The 18,951-nt window shown below is 42.2% G+C and overlaps 1 protein-coding gene across 1 annotated transcript in view; it reads left to right on the top strand.

Annotated features, from left to right (window-relative positions):
• The window catches only part of LOC126480946 (tryptophan 5-hydroxylase 1), a 280,936-nt gene that overhangs the window by 72,746 nt on the left and 189,239 nt on the right, over window positions 1-18,951 (top strand). Inside the window, exon 3 of the mRNA XM_050104365.1 lies at window positions 5,037-5,250. Within this exon, the coding sequence (XP_049960322.1) occupies window positions 5,037-5,250 (214 nt within the window). The remainder of the gene's footprint in view (window positions 1-5,036; window positions 5,251-18,951) is intronic.

Here is an 18,951-nt window from a genome sequence, read left to right as displayed (position 1 = left end):
GTCACGTTTATTAAAATACTCTGAGTTATTATCCGGTGTTCGTATGCATTTCCTTGAGAAACTTAACATTCACCCCCATCTGTGGAGGGAATTTTCAAGAGGGAATCACACCCTGATTCGTGACCGACTGAGTCAGGGTAGACCCTAAAAGCTGCCTTGAAGACGTCTTTTGCAAATGGAGACAAAATGACGGGTTTCTCCAAGAGCTTCATTCGACCACGGCTTAACAGCCCGGAATATTTTAACAGCAAGTAGCGACGATATTTATCCGCGCTAATTCAGAAAGCCACACTGAAGGCAATTTGAACAACTGGATCGAATCACTGGATCCGACAGCGACGCGGGTTCGCTGAGCATTCGATTATCTATATTAGTAAACGTGTAAAACGGTCATCCAATATTGTTTCTTGGTTACCTATGTAACGGTTTTCAGAACAGACAATTTTTTTTGTTCTTGGTATTTTACATAATTATTGACCAAATTCAAAAATTTTTAATGTTATCATATTCTTTTCATTAGGTTAAAAGTTTAACACAGTAAGGCAAGTACTCGAATTCGAAACTGTGTATCTGACTTGACGTCTTGCCAGTGTAACTCACGCCGCGAAAATTACCAAGATTAGATGCATCCTGGGTTTGATAAAGAGGGCACTTAGTGACTTCCAATTCTCAATATCGATTTTGCAAATGTGATTCGAAGTTACTTTATAGAAGGGAGTTCGATTGTTTAATGTATTGGACTTGGAGGGGGTTGCTGGTTAGCTATAAAAGTCTTGAAAGAGATAGGCAATGTTTGTGCTCATATACTATGAAAATTTAACGATAGGTTCTGCACTGACTATTTCTTTCTTCTTCAATCTTATGATTCCAGTTTGCTGATAAGTGTCATTTACAGTTGGTGTGGATTATTGACAGTCCTTTGACTGTATTTCACTTACCATGTTCTAGTGTAGTGGTTCCCAGCTAGGGAGTGGTTAACCCCTTAAGGGGTAAAATAATATTTTTGAAGCAGTAAAAAAAAAAGGGCTTGGTTATATATTTGTGATGATTATTTCGTAAGACTGTAGTACTGATAACTTATCTAATTATCAATTTTTTTCTCAATTACTAGCAATAACGCGTGCCGCAATGTGGTGGACATTACAGCTGGTTAGAAGAATGTACGACCAACAGCTTCCTCACGGAGTTCAAGCACTACATGCATAATATCTACAAGACTGGAGTTGAAACATATCCGGCACGTACGCTTAAATATGGCATGAATATGAAAGACATTTTTATTTGTATTTTAATAACAAGGCTGCTTGCGTTTTAAGCTTTTTAATATATTGGACCGCTTTCGATCAACGCTCATCATCAGCGGTGTATATTTCACTTTTAACCATTCACAGAATTTTTCAGGTGTTCTATTAATTTTGTATGCTTTATCAAATATTATACAAAATGTATAAAATTTCTTTAAAGACTTACAAGTAAAATACAAGGCCGCTGATGAGCATGTGCTCAATATCGATCAGGTTAATTAAAAAATATAAAAAACAAGCAACCTTGTCATTATACATACAAACACAAATGTCTTTCATGAACTATATGAAGGCTGCAAATCACCTTGAATGTACACCATCTCGTGAAAATGCTAGCTGTAGTCAATTCCTCCAGTGCACCGAAATTACTTCATTATCGCTAAGTATTTTATGTTCCAGGCATGCGCAGCTGTTGAAAGGCACAATTTTAAGAAGAATTCCGCTGACAGCTGGTAAAATTCTTGTTTTATTGGTATGGAGTCAGTTTCGCGGCCATCGTTCATCGATATAAATTAGACAATATTCACTGAATAATAAACGTGTCTTGATTGGAGCGATTGGTACAGCTATGAGCTTTTAACCTGTGAGTATATTTTGGATACCAGTTTTATTGTCCGCCTGCTGGGTGGGAATGTGCTCGCCTCCCATGTAAGAGGGCCCAGGGTTCGATCCCCCGCTCGTGGACTGGGTGTTGTGTTGTCCTCATCATCATTTTATCCTCACCACCGGCGCGCAAGTCGCCCAATGTGGCGTCGACTGAAATAAGACTTTCACTTAGCGGCCGAACTTCCCCGGTTGGCCCCTCCCGACCAACGATGCCACTCGCTCATTTCCATTTGCCACCTTTATTAATTTCAATATCCACAAAGTTGAGACACTGTAAGTTACTCTTTATCATGGATGCTGCACCTAACGATGCGGCTTTAGTCGCGAAATCAGTTGTGTATCAATAAAACAACAATTTTACGAGCTGTCAGAGGAATTCTACTTAACATCATTATTTCATTATTCACTTCGCAACATAACACAATAGCAGCTAAGTAACTACATTTCTGTAGGGTCTACACAGTATTATTACCATCAATAACATTATTATTATTGAAACTTCCTGGCAGATTAAAGCTGTGTGCCAGACCAAGACTCGAACTGCCAGCGCACACTCCGCTGCAGAGTGAAAATCTCATTCTGGATTATTGTTATTGTTATTATTAGTGGCGGTGGTCAGCCGACATTGGAAATCTGAAGTCTTCCAATTTCTACCAGTCCAGCAGTAAGAATTCCAGTGATCAACTAATTTACAGACAGTAAATACAGTGCAGACATTTTAACTTCGTTGATTTTAAAAGTGGCTGCAGAGTGTGAGTGAAGTAGGAAGAGGTGTCGTGGAGAGGATGCATGTCTTATAACAAGTATCTACTCTCAATATGAATAGATACGTTTCTTTTCTCAGTAGAAGTTGTAGATAGCACTCGCGATGCCCTGGGAATTGCTTCATCATTCTGTAAAAAAAGGTTGATAGAGGTAAGCCCGTAGCAATTTCTCTTTAGTTAGTGGTTTAACAGAACGCCTACAAAAACTAAATATCATTTATCTTTCGCCATTTTAAAAATAAAATAGTTACCTGACATTGTTAGCAGGAGAGCGATCTCTGAATAATGTAATCGTCTTACTAGAGAAGTTTATTTAACCACATCGCACTGGGCGTCTCTCCTATTGAAAACAAAATGATTTTTAAATCGTAATTTTATAAGCCCATTTGATAGAGCAGTGCCAAATTAGCCTAGTGCGATATTCGTTTTACCGTTATGTACTGACAGGGAGAGTAAAACACGAAGATAACCAGTACTCCAGCGGCGAATGAGCAGCGCTGCGTGCTTGGCGGTAGCAGTCAGTGCGGTCTAGGGCGAACCTGTCGCAGGTGGACACTGGTTTTTTCTCGAGTTTTACTGTCGCTGTTAATACACACTCATAAAACGAATATCACACTAGACTAAATAGGACCTCTCTGTCGAATGGGCACATAAAAATCCCTTTTAAATTTTGTTTGTAACGGGAACAAGCTGACGCGTTCCATCTACGCTGGGCATCGCATGAAAGACGTGATGAGCAGCATTTCTTTGGGCTGGCCGCAGCTACACGTTGCAAAAACAAAAGTAACTGCAAATGTCTGCGGAACACCAGAGAAAATGTGCCGCACAACTCTTTGGAGAGATACCCTTTATCTCTTATCTCTCTCTCTCTCTCTCTCTATATATATATATATATATATATATATATATATATATATATCCAGCAAATTAAATTGCTATCTTCAGATTATTTATAAACAAAGACCATTGCGCCTCTATGTAGCGTACGGTTTTTAGTCATGGTCATATTTGGGGACAACCCGTTTTAGAATACGCTGCAGTGTAACGTTATACATCATACAATAACGCATCAGATACATTTGGTTCATAGGATATTGCCTTCTGTGTCCGTGTTGAGAGTTGATACAGACAGCAGGCCTAACCTATGAACCAAATCTATGTGATGCGGAAATTTTAGTGTGTTTTGTACAATTATAATTTTATTGTTTAATGTATAACGCAGCACTGGACCGTCTTCTTCAACGAGTTGTTCCCAGATATACCCAAGGCTAAACGATCGTGCGCTACATAGAGGCACAATGGTCTATGTATGTAAATAACATGAAGATGGCAATTTACTTTGCGCAAATTAGTTCCCTACAGATACAGGGTGATTTTTCCACCCTATACAAACTCTGGGGATTGATCGATGAGAGATTGCTGAACAGAAAAGGTCTAATGAACTAACGTCCGGGCCGGCCGGTGTGAGCGAGCGGTTCTAGGCGCTTCAGTCTGGAACCGCGCGACTGCTATGGTCGCAGGTTCGAATCCTCCCACAGGCATGAATGTGTGTGATGTCCTTAGGTTAGTTGGGTTTAAGGAGTTGTAAGTTCTAGGGGACTGATGACCTCAGATGTTAAGTCCCATAGTGCTCAGAGCCATTTGAACCATTTTGTTTTCCATGCTAGAGACCATTTATTCAGTCATACATTGTTACAGAAACTGCAGTCTAATACACGCTGTACGACGCAGCCATAGTTACAGTATGTGTTGAAAACAGTTTCCACGTGCCCTGCACTGCCTTCAACATCCTTCAGTAATCCGATGGGACCGCTGAACTTGCTGTTTGGTCCCCTCTCCCAAATCAACCATTCAACCGACAAATAAACTTTAGTAAAAAGATTATTCTAGTTCAATGGAAGTTTCAAAGACAAATAGTGTTAGTTCTGTAGTTTATTTGGGCGGTAATGCCGATGCCAGGAGGGGGGGGGGGGGGGGGGGGAGGGCGGGAAGGAGGCGAAAAAAATGGCTCAAATGGCTCTAAGCACTATGGGACTGAGGTCATCAGTCCCCTAGACTTGAACTACTTAAACCTAACTAACCTAAGGACATCACACACATCCATGCCCGAGGCAGGATTAGAACCTGCGACCGTAGCAGCCTCGTGGTTCCAGAGTGAAGCACCTAGAACCGCTCGGCCACCGCGGCCGGCGAAGGGGGCGAGTTCGGTATTACTAGCCTTCAGGGGAAACGGTCATACAAAGGATGGGAATCACTGTTCTAATAGTATGAAAAATCTGTTTGCCGAATCCACGAGTGAAGCAAGCACATCAGAGGATTAGGAGTGCTGACGAGAATGTGGTTGTCGGTGTCTGCTGCACAGGACCTGGGCGTGAACGTGATCCACATCGAGTCGCGGCCGAGCTCGCGCAAGGACTCCGAGTACGAGATCCTGGTGGACGTGGAGTGCGACGCGCTGCGCATGGAGCAGCTGGTGGCGGCGCTGCGGCGCGAGGTGGCCGCCATCAACCTGGCGCGCTTCGAGCAGGGCGAGGACCTGCCGCCGCCCACGCCGCTCTCCGCCAGCGCCAGCTTCGGTGAGCGACCGCACTCTGTCTGCAGCTCTACTCTGCGACCCACTGTCCAACACCAAACTCACACTAACCGAACATCGAGTCATTTGTCTCGGCACAACAACAACTTAACACGAACGACCTGATCAAAATTTAATGGACATTAATGTGGTGTGTGTCCGTCCTCCGCCTTTATGACGGCTTGAATGCTGGCAACAGTGAGGTGACTGAATGTCTGTGGAGGACTGGCACCCCATTCTTCCTCAAAAGCCGAAACCAGAGACGATAGTAATGTTGGACAGGTGGTGTCCGGAGCAGAGTCGACGTTCGAACACATCCCAAAGATGTTGGTCTCAGGTGCGGACTCTCGCCAGGCCAGTCCACTTCACGACTGTTATTGTTAACAAACCATTGCCTCACCGGTACTGCTTGTCATGCAAATATAAACAGCCATCGTCACTGAAGTGTTCCTCTACTGCAGGGCTTCCCAACCTTTCCAGTTGGCGGACCCCTTCTACAGTCGAAAATCCTTGGCGGACCCCTTCTGCAGTCGAAAATCCTTGGCGGACCCCTAGTCAATCAAGAGCACAGTAACTTTAAATTTCAGAGCGAAACCCATGGGAACTGAAAGCTTCTTAATGCAAGTGCCACGTTCCCAATGACCCCCCATCCCCCCCCCCCCCCCCCCGAAGTATCAATAGTCTTTGGAGCTTCTTGTGATTGTTTCTTCCTTTGGTCGTTCTCCCTCCTCACTCATCTCAACTGGAAACTTCCCTTGTTGTGAAGACGATGGAGATACCGCACCCTTCTTCAATAATCCTGACTTCAGCCACGGATCCATGTTAGAAGCAATAAATTGGTCAAAAATCGACTTATGAAGTAGGTAGTGCACTGACAAAGCAAGTTTAACATTTAATGATGCCTGGAGCCGCATACGTGCCAGCGAGCGCTGTGATTGGTCGACAAAGCTCGCTCCGCGCCTGCGTAAAAGGTTTTAGCGCACCTAGCACCGTGAGCCGGCGCACAAACGACCCCCGTACTGTTGCGAAACAGTCGATCAGAGAAGTCGCATTCACCGGCACTAAACTGTGTATGCTTTCTCACTTAGGAACCGCAAACGCTGCTTGGGATTACGACCTGAAGTAAAAGTACACATGTTTTACACACGAAAAAAAAAACAATTGTGATGAATTTGATTTTCACATTTGTATTCAATGTTTTTACTCATTATTTTACACGATTTGGTCAAAGGTGGCTGCGGACCCCCTAGTAAGACCCGGCGGACCCCTAAGGGGTCCACGGACCACACATTGGGAAGCCCTGCTCTACTACATCTACATTTATACTCTGCAAGCCACCCAACGGTGTGTGGCGGAGGGCACTTTACGTGCCACTGTCATTACCCCCCTTTCATGTTCCAGTCGCGTATGGTTCGCGGGAAGAACGACTGCCGGAAACACTCCGTGCGCGCTCGAATCTCTCTACTTTTACATTCGTGATCTCCTCGGGAGGTATAAGTAGGGGAAGCAATATATTCGATACCTCATCCAGAAACGCACCCTCTCGAAACCTGGACAGCAAGCTATACCGCGATGCAGAGCGCCTCTCTTGCAGAGTCTGCCACTTGACTTTGCTAAACATCTCCGTAACGCTATCACGGTTACCAAATAATCCTGTGACGAAACGCGCCGCTCTTCTTTGGATTTTCTGTCTCCCCTCCGTCAACCCGACCTGGTACGGATCCCACACTGATGAGCAGTACTCAAGTATAGGTCGCACGAGTGTTTTGTAAGCCACCTCCTTTGTTGATGGACTACATTTTCTAAGGACTCTCCCAATGAATCTCAACCTGGTACCCGCATTACCGACAATTAATTTTATATGATCATTCCACTTGAAATCGTTCCGTACGCATACTCGCAGATATTTTACAGAAGTAACTGCTACCAGTGTTTGTTCCGCTATCATATAATCATACAATAAAGGATCCTTCTTTCTATGTATTCGCAATAGTTACATTTGTCTATGTTAAGGGTCAGTTGCCACTCCCTGCACCAAGTGCCTATCCGCTGCAGATCTTCCTGCATTTCGCTGCAATGTTCTAATGTCTTCATATACTTCTGCATTTAGCGTTTTCTTAAGGACAACAAGGGGACCACACCCCAACTTTTAAAAGCATTCTATCTCCTCTGTACTTCACTGTTGGCACTACACATGGTGAAAAGCAACGTTTGCCAGCCATTTTCCAAACCCGTACCATTCCATCGGATTCCCACGCGCTATAGCGTGATTCACAACTGCAAGCCACTTTTTTCCAGTCTTACACCACCTCTCTCGTCGCTTTGCATTGACTAAGTAATGAGAGGCCACTGTATTTCATTCATTTTACTTCCCTACGCAAATGCATTGTGCTAGGTAGCCTGCTGATAGTACTTTGGCTCTCACGAGTGATTCCTTCCGCTTATCTCATGCTACTTTTTTACAAACCACCCTCACAAATGATCCATGGTCCTTGTGTCACCCACAGTCGACTTGAGCAGCTTAACAAGGGTTAAAATGTCCCCGATAAATTTGTTATACAGGTGACTTCCAATACTAGTCTGCGTTTGAAGTCACTGAGCTCTCTTGACCGACCCATTCTCTTGGTAGTGCTTCTCTACTGACCACTCAATACACCCCCACTTCGTTCCATACTGGCGGGTCCGATTCTAATGCCACCTAGTGACCAATTCCCCTTTACATAGTGGTGTCCGGAATCTTTTGCTCAGACTCCATACAGGGTGGTCAGAAAAACTGTGGAAAGCTTGTAACGGTGTTACACGGGAGGTTATGCTGAGAAATAATTGTTAAGAAAATCTATAAGTTGCTCCGTTTCAGAGTTATTTAGCACTGAAGCTAGCCAATCAGGTAACACAAACCGAACATCGCGTCATTTGCCTCGGTACAACAAGAACTTAACACGCACGACCTGATCAAAATTTAATGGACATTAATGTGGTGTGTGTCCGTCCTCCGCCTTCATGATGGCTTGAATGCTGGGGACAATGAGGTGACTGAATGTCTGTGGAAGACTGGCACCCCATTCTTCCTCAAAAGCCGAAACCAGAGAAGATAATAATGTTGAACACATGGGGTCTGGAGTAATTCTGACTCCCCCGTCTTTCTTATTAACCAGAGCAAGTGTATTATTGTACTGGCTCCTAGATCTTTCAATTATTCCCCATTCCTCTATACGCTTTATTTCTCTCTATACTGCTTCCTTCCTAGTTAACGAGATTTGATAGATTGGTCCGAAAAATGGTTCATGATCTACAGTTTCGATTACATATTCAAATTTACGATCTAAACCAGGCTGCTCTGAAAATACTTCTATATTACAGTCTAAAATATTCTACAGTTCCCTTTTCTACTATGTCTTTCATTTCGTCATTAGTTGGGTTCAGTTCACTCAAGTTTCTAACATGATAACGCTCGGCTCCTTCACCCAGACCTGTACACCTTAGTACAATGGTAACTTAAGTATTCGTAAATTAACTTCACTCCTTTCACCAGTTTCTACTACTTCATCTAAATACACATTTATCTTCTCATCTCCCACTGAACAAATCATTTCGTTCCTATCACAGTCAATAATTACTTTATGCTTAGTCATCCAATCCATACCTGCAATGATTTCAGTACTTGGGCACCACTAAGAAATCGTGTTCAAACAAGACATTTTTAATTATCATTTGTAACAACACCTGCGATATTATTTGTTTACGACTACTAGTAGCACATATTATCTTCACGCCCTCAACTGGCATCGCGACTATTTCACGTTCAATCCTGATATGCTCATAAAATGACTGGGAACAGACACTAATCTGACTACCACTATCGGTTAATGTCTGAGTTTCCACACCATGTACATTTACCAGGATCATGATCTGTTCACATCGTCTCGACTCATCACCTCTATCTTTCCATAATAAATCCTGTTCCACTTCCAAATCATTCCACAGACTACCACCCGGCTCAACCATTTTACCCGGTGGTTTTTTTCTGCCTCCTACTACTACCTTCTTTTGTCTGAAACAAAACATGTTTTATTTCCGCGGTATCTGTTGCATAGTCAAGCTGGCTACCTCATCTTCCGCCCTAACTTGTTACACATTAGAATATTCCGTTTCGCCCACTAACCTCATCCAGTTACCAAACAAAACATACCCTTGCCCCATAACACTGTTTCCGGCTGCCTTTTCTAATCGGCTGACTTCGTCGAGTTCGGTAATGGCATCAACAAATACATTATTATTATGCACCTCACGTGCCCCACATTCTTTATTATGTTCACATACTCATCAACATTATCTACTATACTTAACACCTGTTTCAAATTACTTTTCCCTTTAGTATCACAAAGAAAATACTCATCTTCATTACTCATCATCTCTCATTACTTTCCGTAAAATATACGCTACTTTCTTCTTTCTTCCATTCCTCCAGAACATCGTACATACAGTATTACTTAATTGCGTCAACCATTCCTTATCCTCAATTATTTCAACTTCATTTACCGAGACTACTTGCTCACTCGCTACCAGAAGATGCGCTAAACTCGGTGCAGCGGTACTGTCTGTACTCGCACGAGTAGCCACTCCAACAACATTTGTGACTCCGCTTGCTAATACATCTGATTCGACCAGCGTCTAAATCGCGACATTTCTGCATCGATTTTCATTCTCGCTGTTTCCAGCGTACACTTCACCTTGTTTAAGTTCGTTACTCGTTTTTGTTCCCTTTGCGTCGTCACTGTTGCGGCGGCAATACTGCCTCTGATGCAGGCGGGGTCTCACAAAGAGATCAGCTGCAGTAAGACCCGCTACTACTGCGGACCCCCGTTTTCCACGCTGTCATTGCCACGGTGGTTACAATTATAATCCCCCTACCACGGCGAAAGCCTCTGTCGCGTCTTCCTCTATCTACATGTGCCGATCTCACATCGTAATCACTATTTAAGCTTCCGTTTTGACTTTGATTTTGATTATTTTGACCTCGTCGATCGTAATATTTACTATTTCTATGGTTCAAATGGTTCAAATGGCTCTGAGCACTATGGGACTTAACTTCTGCGGTCATCAGTCCCCTAGAACTTAGAACTACTTAAACCTAACTAACCTAAGGACATCACACACATCCATGCCCGAGGCAGGATTCGAACCTGCGACCGTAGCGGTCACGCGGTTCCAGACTGAAGCGCCTTTAACCGCACGGCCACACCGGCCGGCACTACTATTTCTATTCTGATTGTAGCTGCTGTTGTGGTGACTGCACTGGCGATTCTCGTCATCACGGTATAAAACATCTACATCTCCTACCTTATTCAAAAACGCGTTTTTACTACAGTCACCAGTTATGTAGCCACGGACACTACGTGGCAATTTGCCGCGCAGTATGTCCAACTTTCTCTGTTCGGTTATGTGTCCTTTTACATGCTCGATCTTTTTACACATATCCTCGCAATAATTTTTCATACTTGAGTCTCTGCTGGCACAATACGAAGGAGCATACGAAAATTCCGTAATTACTTCCTCCTGTTTACTGGTTGACCAGTATTCGTCTTCAAATCGTTTTAAGAATTCGTCAAGCGTTTCGTAACCTCTCAGGGAGCGAACTGCCCAACTATCTACGTCACTACTCAGTCGTGTCCTGGCTATCCTGACGCGAATTTCTTCTGGCAATTCTTTCGGAATTAACGACTTACATTTGTCCACGAACACAACTGGATTACTACTACCTTTCGGATCAAATTTATCAATTTCACTGCTTATTTGGCTCTGGCATGTCCCTCCTACAACGTAAATGGCGATTAGATTTCTTGCGTTCTCCAGATTTTTAATACGCTCATTTATGTCACCCACATCCTTGTCCTTTATTTCAGAAAACTTATCATTAACATCCGTTTCCAACGCCTGAAGTTTGACCTTAACACTTACAATTTGGCCATTCAAAGTAACAACCGAATTTTTAAAGTCAGAACGGATTTTTGCTATTTCGCGGTTTACCTTTTTGTTGACTTTCATTGATCTGATCCGTTCTCACACCGATATCATGTTTCAGTTGATTTTCGATATATCCGCATTTTGCAGCCACTAAGTCGCCCACTTGTTGTTGCATGTTGTCTTTGATTCTTTTGATTTCGTCCGTAAGAAGTTTTGTCATATCTTTCCTGCCATTACTAACTTTAGTATCTAAGTCATTTAATTCTTGCTTGAAATTTCTATTTCACTTCTCAAGGCAGCTATTTCCTCTTTTAGAGAACTTGTCTCACTACTTGCGCTCATCGTCACTGACCTAATTTCATTGCTTACCGAATTCATGATTTTGCTTTTTACAAAGCTAATCTCACCCTTTTTATTGGCAATAGTATGGCAATAAGATCAACCTGTGCCATATTTTACCGTTAAATGAAGCCACTCGACAAACCAAAAGCATCATAAAGTGAAGTAAGATGCAGAATTTTTATAACTAGAAATGTAATAGGCTGACCAGCGTAGTTGGAATTTTATTGCTTAAATAACATTTTTTTTCATGCTTATTGTCACGTAAATAGTTTTCCTACCATCCAAGTAGTAATCATCCTATCCCTTTGTATGAACCGAGATAATCAGAAATTAACTGAAAATGAAATGGACATTAATAATTAGATTATCAGAACATAATTTTTACAACTTGTGGACAATTACGTAATAATGAAATATTTGGCTGTAGTATGAATAATGTCAGAAACAGAATGACGCAAAAGCCAGTATTGATTCATTTGGTAAAAATAGAGTAACTTTCATAATAAAAAATTGGTAGTAAAACTTTACGTAATTTGAACACTGAATTTCACTGTCAAAATAGAATTCTAATTTATGGCTTGTGGCATAATTTATAACTTTTATTACAAAGAAATATCAGAGTAACTTCATGAGTAAATTCAAGCAATCTTTCTGCTTGCTACTATTACGACAGTCACTATTACGGTGAATAACGTAACAAAAAGTTTCTGTCCACAGCCAGTACACAATCTTAGTTTAACTGATCTTTGAAAATTAATATAGTATGTTGTATGTGTTTGCTATTGGATTATTGTTTGACAATCGTGACACGTGTGGTATGAAGTACTTGAAAGTGTGCGTTAGATACTGCTCCTACGTTATGACGCCAGTAACTATTCTTACGTAAGATTGATTACGAATATAAAATTCTGTTTTAATTTAATTATTCTTGTTCCGGTGAGGAACTGGCGACCGTTGGTTCTTTTCATTAGTGACATGGTTTGAAAACCTTTTTTTGCAACTTTTCCATTGACCACTGTTAATTAAATACTAGTTAACATAATAAAAATATATAAAGTTAACCGAATTTTGCTTCTAATCGTCATTGCTAAAATACTGCGCAGTGGCGATTCGGTTATAATTTTATCTACATCTCTCGGTTTTGCATTATTCTTCGGAGTAGATGCATTTTCCCCACAGATTAGGGACTTTAGGCACACGGTCATATAGAAAAGCGTAATTAGCAGGAGAGGTCGACGGGTTATACGTGGTTCCCGGTGACAGGACAGTGTATTATAATTACTACTGTTCCGAGCCTTGCAAAATTAGCAGTGATTATTTACAATGAATATTGGTGAGAAAATTTCAGTTACAACAATGGAGGTGTAAATTGGGGGTACAAAGTAACGATACGAGCGCAGATATGTTCGACAATGTTTCAGATATTGACGACAAACTAACCAATACTGGAGGAACGGAATGTGTAAATAATGCAAAGGTGAAGCAAGAAATATGTGATGACAGTAATGGTAATTTGGAAACGAATGGCACAGAATATAAAAGTGATGTAAACGCAACAGAGACGAAAGCGAAACAAATAATGGAACAAGGTAGTAACTTGCCGGTATTTAGTACGAATGCATTAATGCAAATGATCCAAAAAATGAGTTACGAAGTAAGTGTTCCTGGAGCCACTCTGTAGCAATTCTGTACGTGCGGGGTGTCGTATTGTCCTGATGGAATTGCCCAAGTGCGTCGGAATGCACAACGGAAATGCATGGATACAGGTGGTCAGACAGGCTGCATACACACGTGTCAGCTGTCAGAGGCGTGTGTAGATGTATCAGGGGTCCAATATCGCTCCAACTGTACACACCCTACACCATTACAGAGCCTTCACCAGCTTAAGCAGTCCCCTGCTGACATGCAGGCTCCATTGATTCATGAGGTTGACTCCATACCCGCACACGGCTATCCGCTCGATACAATTTGAAGTGAGATTCGTCCGATCAGCCAACATGTTTCCAGTCATCAAGAGTCCAATGTCAGTGTTGACGGGCCCAGGCGGGGCGTAAAGCTTTGTGTCGTGCCGTCATCAATGGTACAAGAGTGGGCATTCCGCTCCGAAAGCCCATATCGATGATGTTTCGTTGAACGGTTCGCACGCTGACACTTGTTGATGAGCCAGCATTGAAATCAGCAGCAATTTGCGAAAGGGTTGCACTTTTGTCACGTTGAACGATTCTCTTCAGTTGTCTCTTGTTCCATTCTTGAAGGATGTTTTTCCGGTCGCAGAGATGTCGGAGATTTAATGTTTTCCCGAATATTCACGGTGTTGTTCTTGTTGTTGTGGCCTTCAGTCCTGAGACTGGTATGATGCAGCTCTCCATGCAGCCTTTCCTGTGCAAGCTTATTCATCTCCCAGTACTTACCGCAACCTACATCCTTCTGAATCTGCTTAGTGTATTCATCTCTTGGTTTCCCTCTACGCTTTTTACCCTCCACGCTGCCCTCCAATGCTAAATTTGTGATCCCTTGATGCCTCAGAACATGTCCTACTAACCGGTCCCTTCTTTTTGTCAAGTTGTGCCACATACTCCTCTTCTCCCCAATTCTATTCAATACTTAATCATTAGTTATGTGATCTACCCATTTAACCTTCAGCATTCTCCTGTAGCACCACATTTCGAAAGCTTCTATTCTCTTCTTGTCCAAACTATTTATCGTCCATGTTTCACTTCCATACATGGCTACACTCCATTCAAATACTTTCAGAAATGACTTTCTGACACTTAAATCTATACTCGATCTTAACAAATTTCTCTTCTTCAGAAATGCTTTCCTGAAATTGCCAGTCTACATTTTATATCTTCTCTACTTCGACCATCACCAGTTATTTTGCTCCCCAAATAGCAAAACTCATTTACTACTTTAAGTGTCTCATTTCCTAATCTAATTCCCTCAGCATCACCCGACTTAATTCGACTACATTCCATTATCTTCGTTTTGCTTTTGTTGACGTTCGTCTTATATCCTCCTTTCAAGACACTGTCCATTCCGTTCAACTGCTCTTCCAAGTCCTTTGCTGTCTCTGATAGAATTACAATGTCATCTGCGAACCTTAAAGTTTTTATTTCTTCTCCATGGATTATAATACCTACTCCGAATTTTTCTTTTGTTTCCTTTACTGCTTGCTCAATATACAGATTGAATAACATCGCGGATAGGCTACAACCCTGTCCCACTTCCTTCCCAACCACTGCTTCCCTTTCATGCCCCTCGACTCTTATAACTGCCATCTGGTTTCTGTACAAATTGTAAATAGCCTTTCGCTCCCTGTATTTTACCCCTGCCACCTTTAGAATTTGAAAGAGAGTATTCCAGTCAACATTGTCAAAAGCTTTCTCTAAGTCTACAAATGCTAGAAACATAGGTTTGTCTTTCCTTAATCTTTCTTCTAAGATAAGTCGTAAGGTCAGTATTGCCTCACGTGTTCCAATATTTCTACGGAATCCATACTGATCTTCCCAGAGGTCGGTTTCTACTAGTTTTTCCATTCGTCTGTAAAGAATTCGCGTTAGTATTTTGCAGCTGGGACTTATTAAACTGATAGTTCGGTAATTTTCACATCTGTCAACACATGCTTTCTTTGGGGTTGGAATTATTATATTCTTCTTGAAGTCTGAGGGTATTTCGCATGTCTCATACATCTTGCTCACCAGATGGTACATTTTTGTCAGGATTGGCTCTCCCAAGGCCATCAGTAGTTCTAATGGAATGTTGTCTACTCCCGGGGCCTTGTTTCGACTCAGGTGTTTCAGTGCTCTGTCAAACTCTTCACGCAGTATCATATCTCCCATTTCATCTTCATCTACATCCTCTTCCATTTCCATAATATTGTCCTCAAGTACATCGCCCTTGTATAGACCCTCTATATACTCCTTCCATCTTTCTGCTTTCCCTTCTTTGCTTAGAACTGGGTTTCCATCTGAGCCCTTGATATTCATACAAGTGGTACTCTTTTCTCCAAAAGTCTCTTTAATTTTCCTGTAGGCAATATCTATCTTACCCCTAGTGAGACAAGCCTCTACATCCTTATATTTGTCCTCTAGCCATCCCTGCTTAGCCATTTTGCACTTCCTGTCGATCTCATTTTTGGGACGTCTGTATTCCTTTTTGCCTGCTTCATTTACTGCATTTTTATATTTTCTCCTTTCGTCAATTAAGTTCAGTATTTCTTCTGTTACCCAAGGAGTTCTACTAGCCCTCGTCTTTTTACCTACTTGATCCTCTGCTGCCTTCACTACTTCATCCCCCAGAGCTACCCATTCTTCTCCTACTGTACTTCTTTCCCCCATTCCTGTCAATTGTTCCCTTATGCTCTCCCTGAAACTCTGTACAACCTCTGGTTCTTTCAGTTTATCCAGGTCCCATCTCCTTAAATTCCCACCTTTTTGCAGTTTCTTCAGATTTTATCTACAGTTCACAACCAATAGATTGTGGTCAGAGTCCACATCTGCCCCTGGAAATATCTTACAATTTAAAACCTGGTTCCTAAACCTCTGTCTTACCATTGTATATTCTATCTGATACCTTCTAGTATCTCCAGGATTCTTCCATGTATACAACCCTCTTTCATGGTTCTTGAACCAAGTGTTAGCTATGATTAAGTTGTGCTCTGTGCAAATTTCTACCAGGCGGCTTACTCTTTCTTTTCTTAGCCCCAATCTATATATGTTTCCTTCTCTCGCTTTTCCTACTCTCGAATTCCAGTCACCCATGACTATTAAATTTTCGTCTCCCTTCACTACCTGAATAATTTCTTTTATCTCATCATACATTTCTTCAATTTCTTCATCATCTGCAGAGCTAGTTGGCATATAAACTTGTACTACTGTACTTCACGGTACTCTCTTGAAATGGTCGTACGAGAAAGTTCCCACTTCATCACTACCTCGGATGTGCTGTCCCCCATCGCTCGTGCGCCGACTATAACATCACGTTCAGACTCAGTTAAATCTTGATACACTGCCATTGTAGCAGCAGTAACCGATCTAAGAACTGCGCCAGAAACTTGTTGTATTATATAGGCGTTGCCAACCGCAGTGCCGTGTTGTGTGTGTTTATATATCTCTGTATTTGAATACGCAGACCTACACAAATTTCTTTGGCGCTTCTGTGTAATACCGGCTGTATCTGGTGCACGTGACGCCTTCAATACTGCAGCAGATGTAACAGGCTCTATTTGCTGGGGACTTCATGAGGCTGCAACCCGCAGCACTATCTTGTGTTGCGTGTGGCTGGATTATAAGGCAACAGCCGTATGCCACTTAACGACTGGCCGCCTGTTATCGTCTGACAATAGCCACAGTCGGATGCGGTGTGGAGGAACATGATCTCAGCTCACTGATCTCCTAACTATTCTAGTTTCTCAAACCTTGAAGCCTGTCCTTTTCATTCAAGTAGCTTCTCATTTGCCATCACAAGACTGGCTGGATTATAAGGCAACAGCCGTATGCCACTTAACGACTGGCCACCTGTTATCGTCTGACAATAGCCACAGTCGGATGCGGTGTGGAGGAACATGATCTCAGCTCACTGATCTCCTAACTATTGTAGTTTCACAAACCTTGAAGCCTGTCCTTTTCATTCAAGTAGCTTCTCATTTGTCATCACAAGATTGGCTGGATTATAAGGCAACAACCGTATGCCACTTAACGACTGGCCACCTGTTATCGTCTGACAATAGCCACAGTCGGATGCGGTGTGGAGGAACATGATCTCAGCTCACTGATCTCCTAACTATTGTAGTTTCACAAACCTTGAAGCCTGTCCTTTTCATTCAAGTAGCTTCTCATTTGTCATCACAAGATTGGCTGGATTATAAGGCAACAGCCGTATGCCACTTAACGACTGGCCACCTGTTATCGTCTGACAATAGCCACAGTCGGATGCGGTGTGGAGGAACATGATCTCAGCTCACTGATCTCCTAACTATTGTAGTTTCTCAAACTTTGAAGTCTGTCCTTTTCATTCAAGTAGCTTCTCATTTGTCATCACAAGACTGGCTGGATTATAATGCAACAGCCGTATCCCACTTAACGACTGGCCACCTGTTATCGTCTGACAATAGCCACAGTCGGATGCGATGTGGAGGAACATGATCTCAGCTCACTGATCTCCTAACTATTGTAGTTTCGCAAACCTTGAAGCCTGTCCTTTTCATTCAAGTAGCTTCTCATTTGTCATCACAAGACTGGCTGGATTATAAGGCAACAGCCGTATGCCTCTTAACGACTGGCCACCTGTTATCGTCTGACAATAGCCACAGTCGGATGCGGTGTGGAGGAACATGATCTCAGCTCACTGATCTCCTAACTATTGTAGTTTCTCAAGCTTTGAAGTCTGTCCTTTTCATTCAAGTAGCTTCTCATTTGTCATCACAAGACTGGCTGGATTATAAGGCAACAGCCGTACGCCACTTAACGACTGGCCACCTGTTGTGGTCTGACAATAGCCAGAGTTGGATGCGGTGTGGAGGAACATGATCTCAGCTCACTGATCTCCTAACTATTGTAGTTTCACAAACCTTGAAGCCTGTCCTTTTCATTCAAGTAGCTTCTCATTTGTCATCACAAGATTGGCTGGATTATAAGGCAGCAGCCGTATGCCACTTAACGGCTGGTCACCTGTTATCGTCTGACAATAGCCACAGTTGGATGCGGTGTGGAGGAACATGATCTCAGCTCACTGATCTCCTAACTATTGTAGTTTCTCAAACCTTGAAGCCTGTCCTTTTCATTCAAGTAGCTTCTCATTTGTCATCACAAGACTGGCTGGATTATAAGGCAACAGCCGTATGCCACTTAACGACTGGCCACCTGTTATCGTCTGACAATAGCCACAGTCGGATGCGGTGTGGAGGAACATGATCTCAGCTCACTGATCTCCTAACTATTGTAGTTTCACAAACCTTGAAGCTTGTCCTTTTCATTCAAGTAGCTTCTCATTTGTCATCACAAGACTGAATGGATTATTGCCCAGTCCTCCCACGAAGGAAAAATCCTCATGGTAACAGTAACTGAATCTGGCTCAAATGCATAACAGTCACACTTCCCACTTAGTTACTTTAATAACATTTAGAATCTCGTCAATCTCAGTGGAAAATGGAATTCGAATTATCATTAGTTAGTAATCCCTATAGATTCATTCGTTATTACTTTACAATGTCCAAATTTCATACCCTTTACGAATAAAATTTAATAGTATTGACATACTGATTTTATGCAGCATGTTTTGAAGCTAATGATATTGCACTGTTGCTCCAATGTGCTGTAAATGTTTCTAATATTCTCCAAGCTAAGAGTTGTGTCATTATTAGTTTGACAAAGTCTTGCCTTCCCAAGCAAACTTTTTTGTG

The sequence above is a fragment of the Schistocerca serialis genome, chromosome 5 (assembly GCF_023864345.2).
Source record: "Schistocerca serialis cubense isolate TAMUIC-IGC-003099 chromosome 5, iqSchSeri2.2, whole genome shotgun sequence".
Lineage (NCBI taxonomy): Eukaryota > Metazoa > Arthropoda > Insecta > Orthoptera > Acrididae > Schistocerca > Schistocerca serialis.
This window is presented reverse-complemented; position numbering and strand designations above follow the sequence as displayed.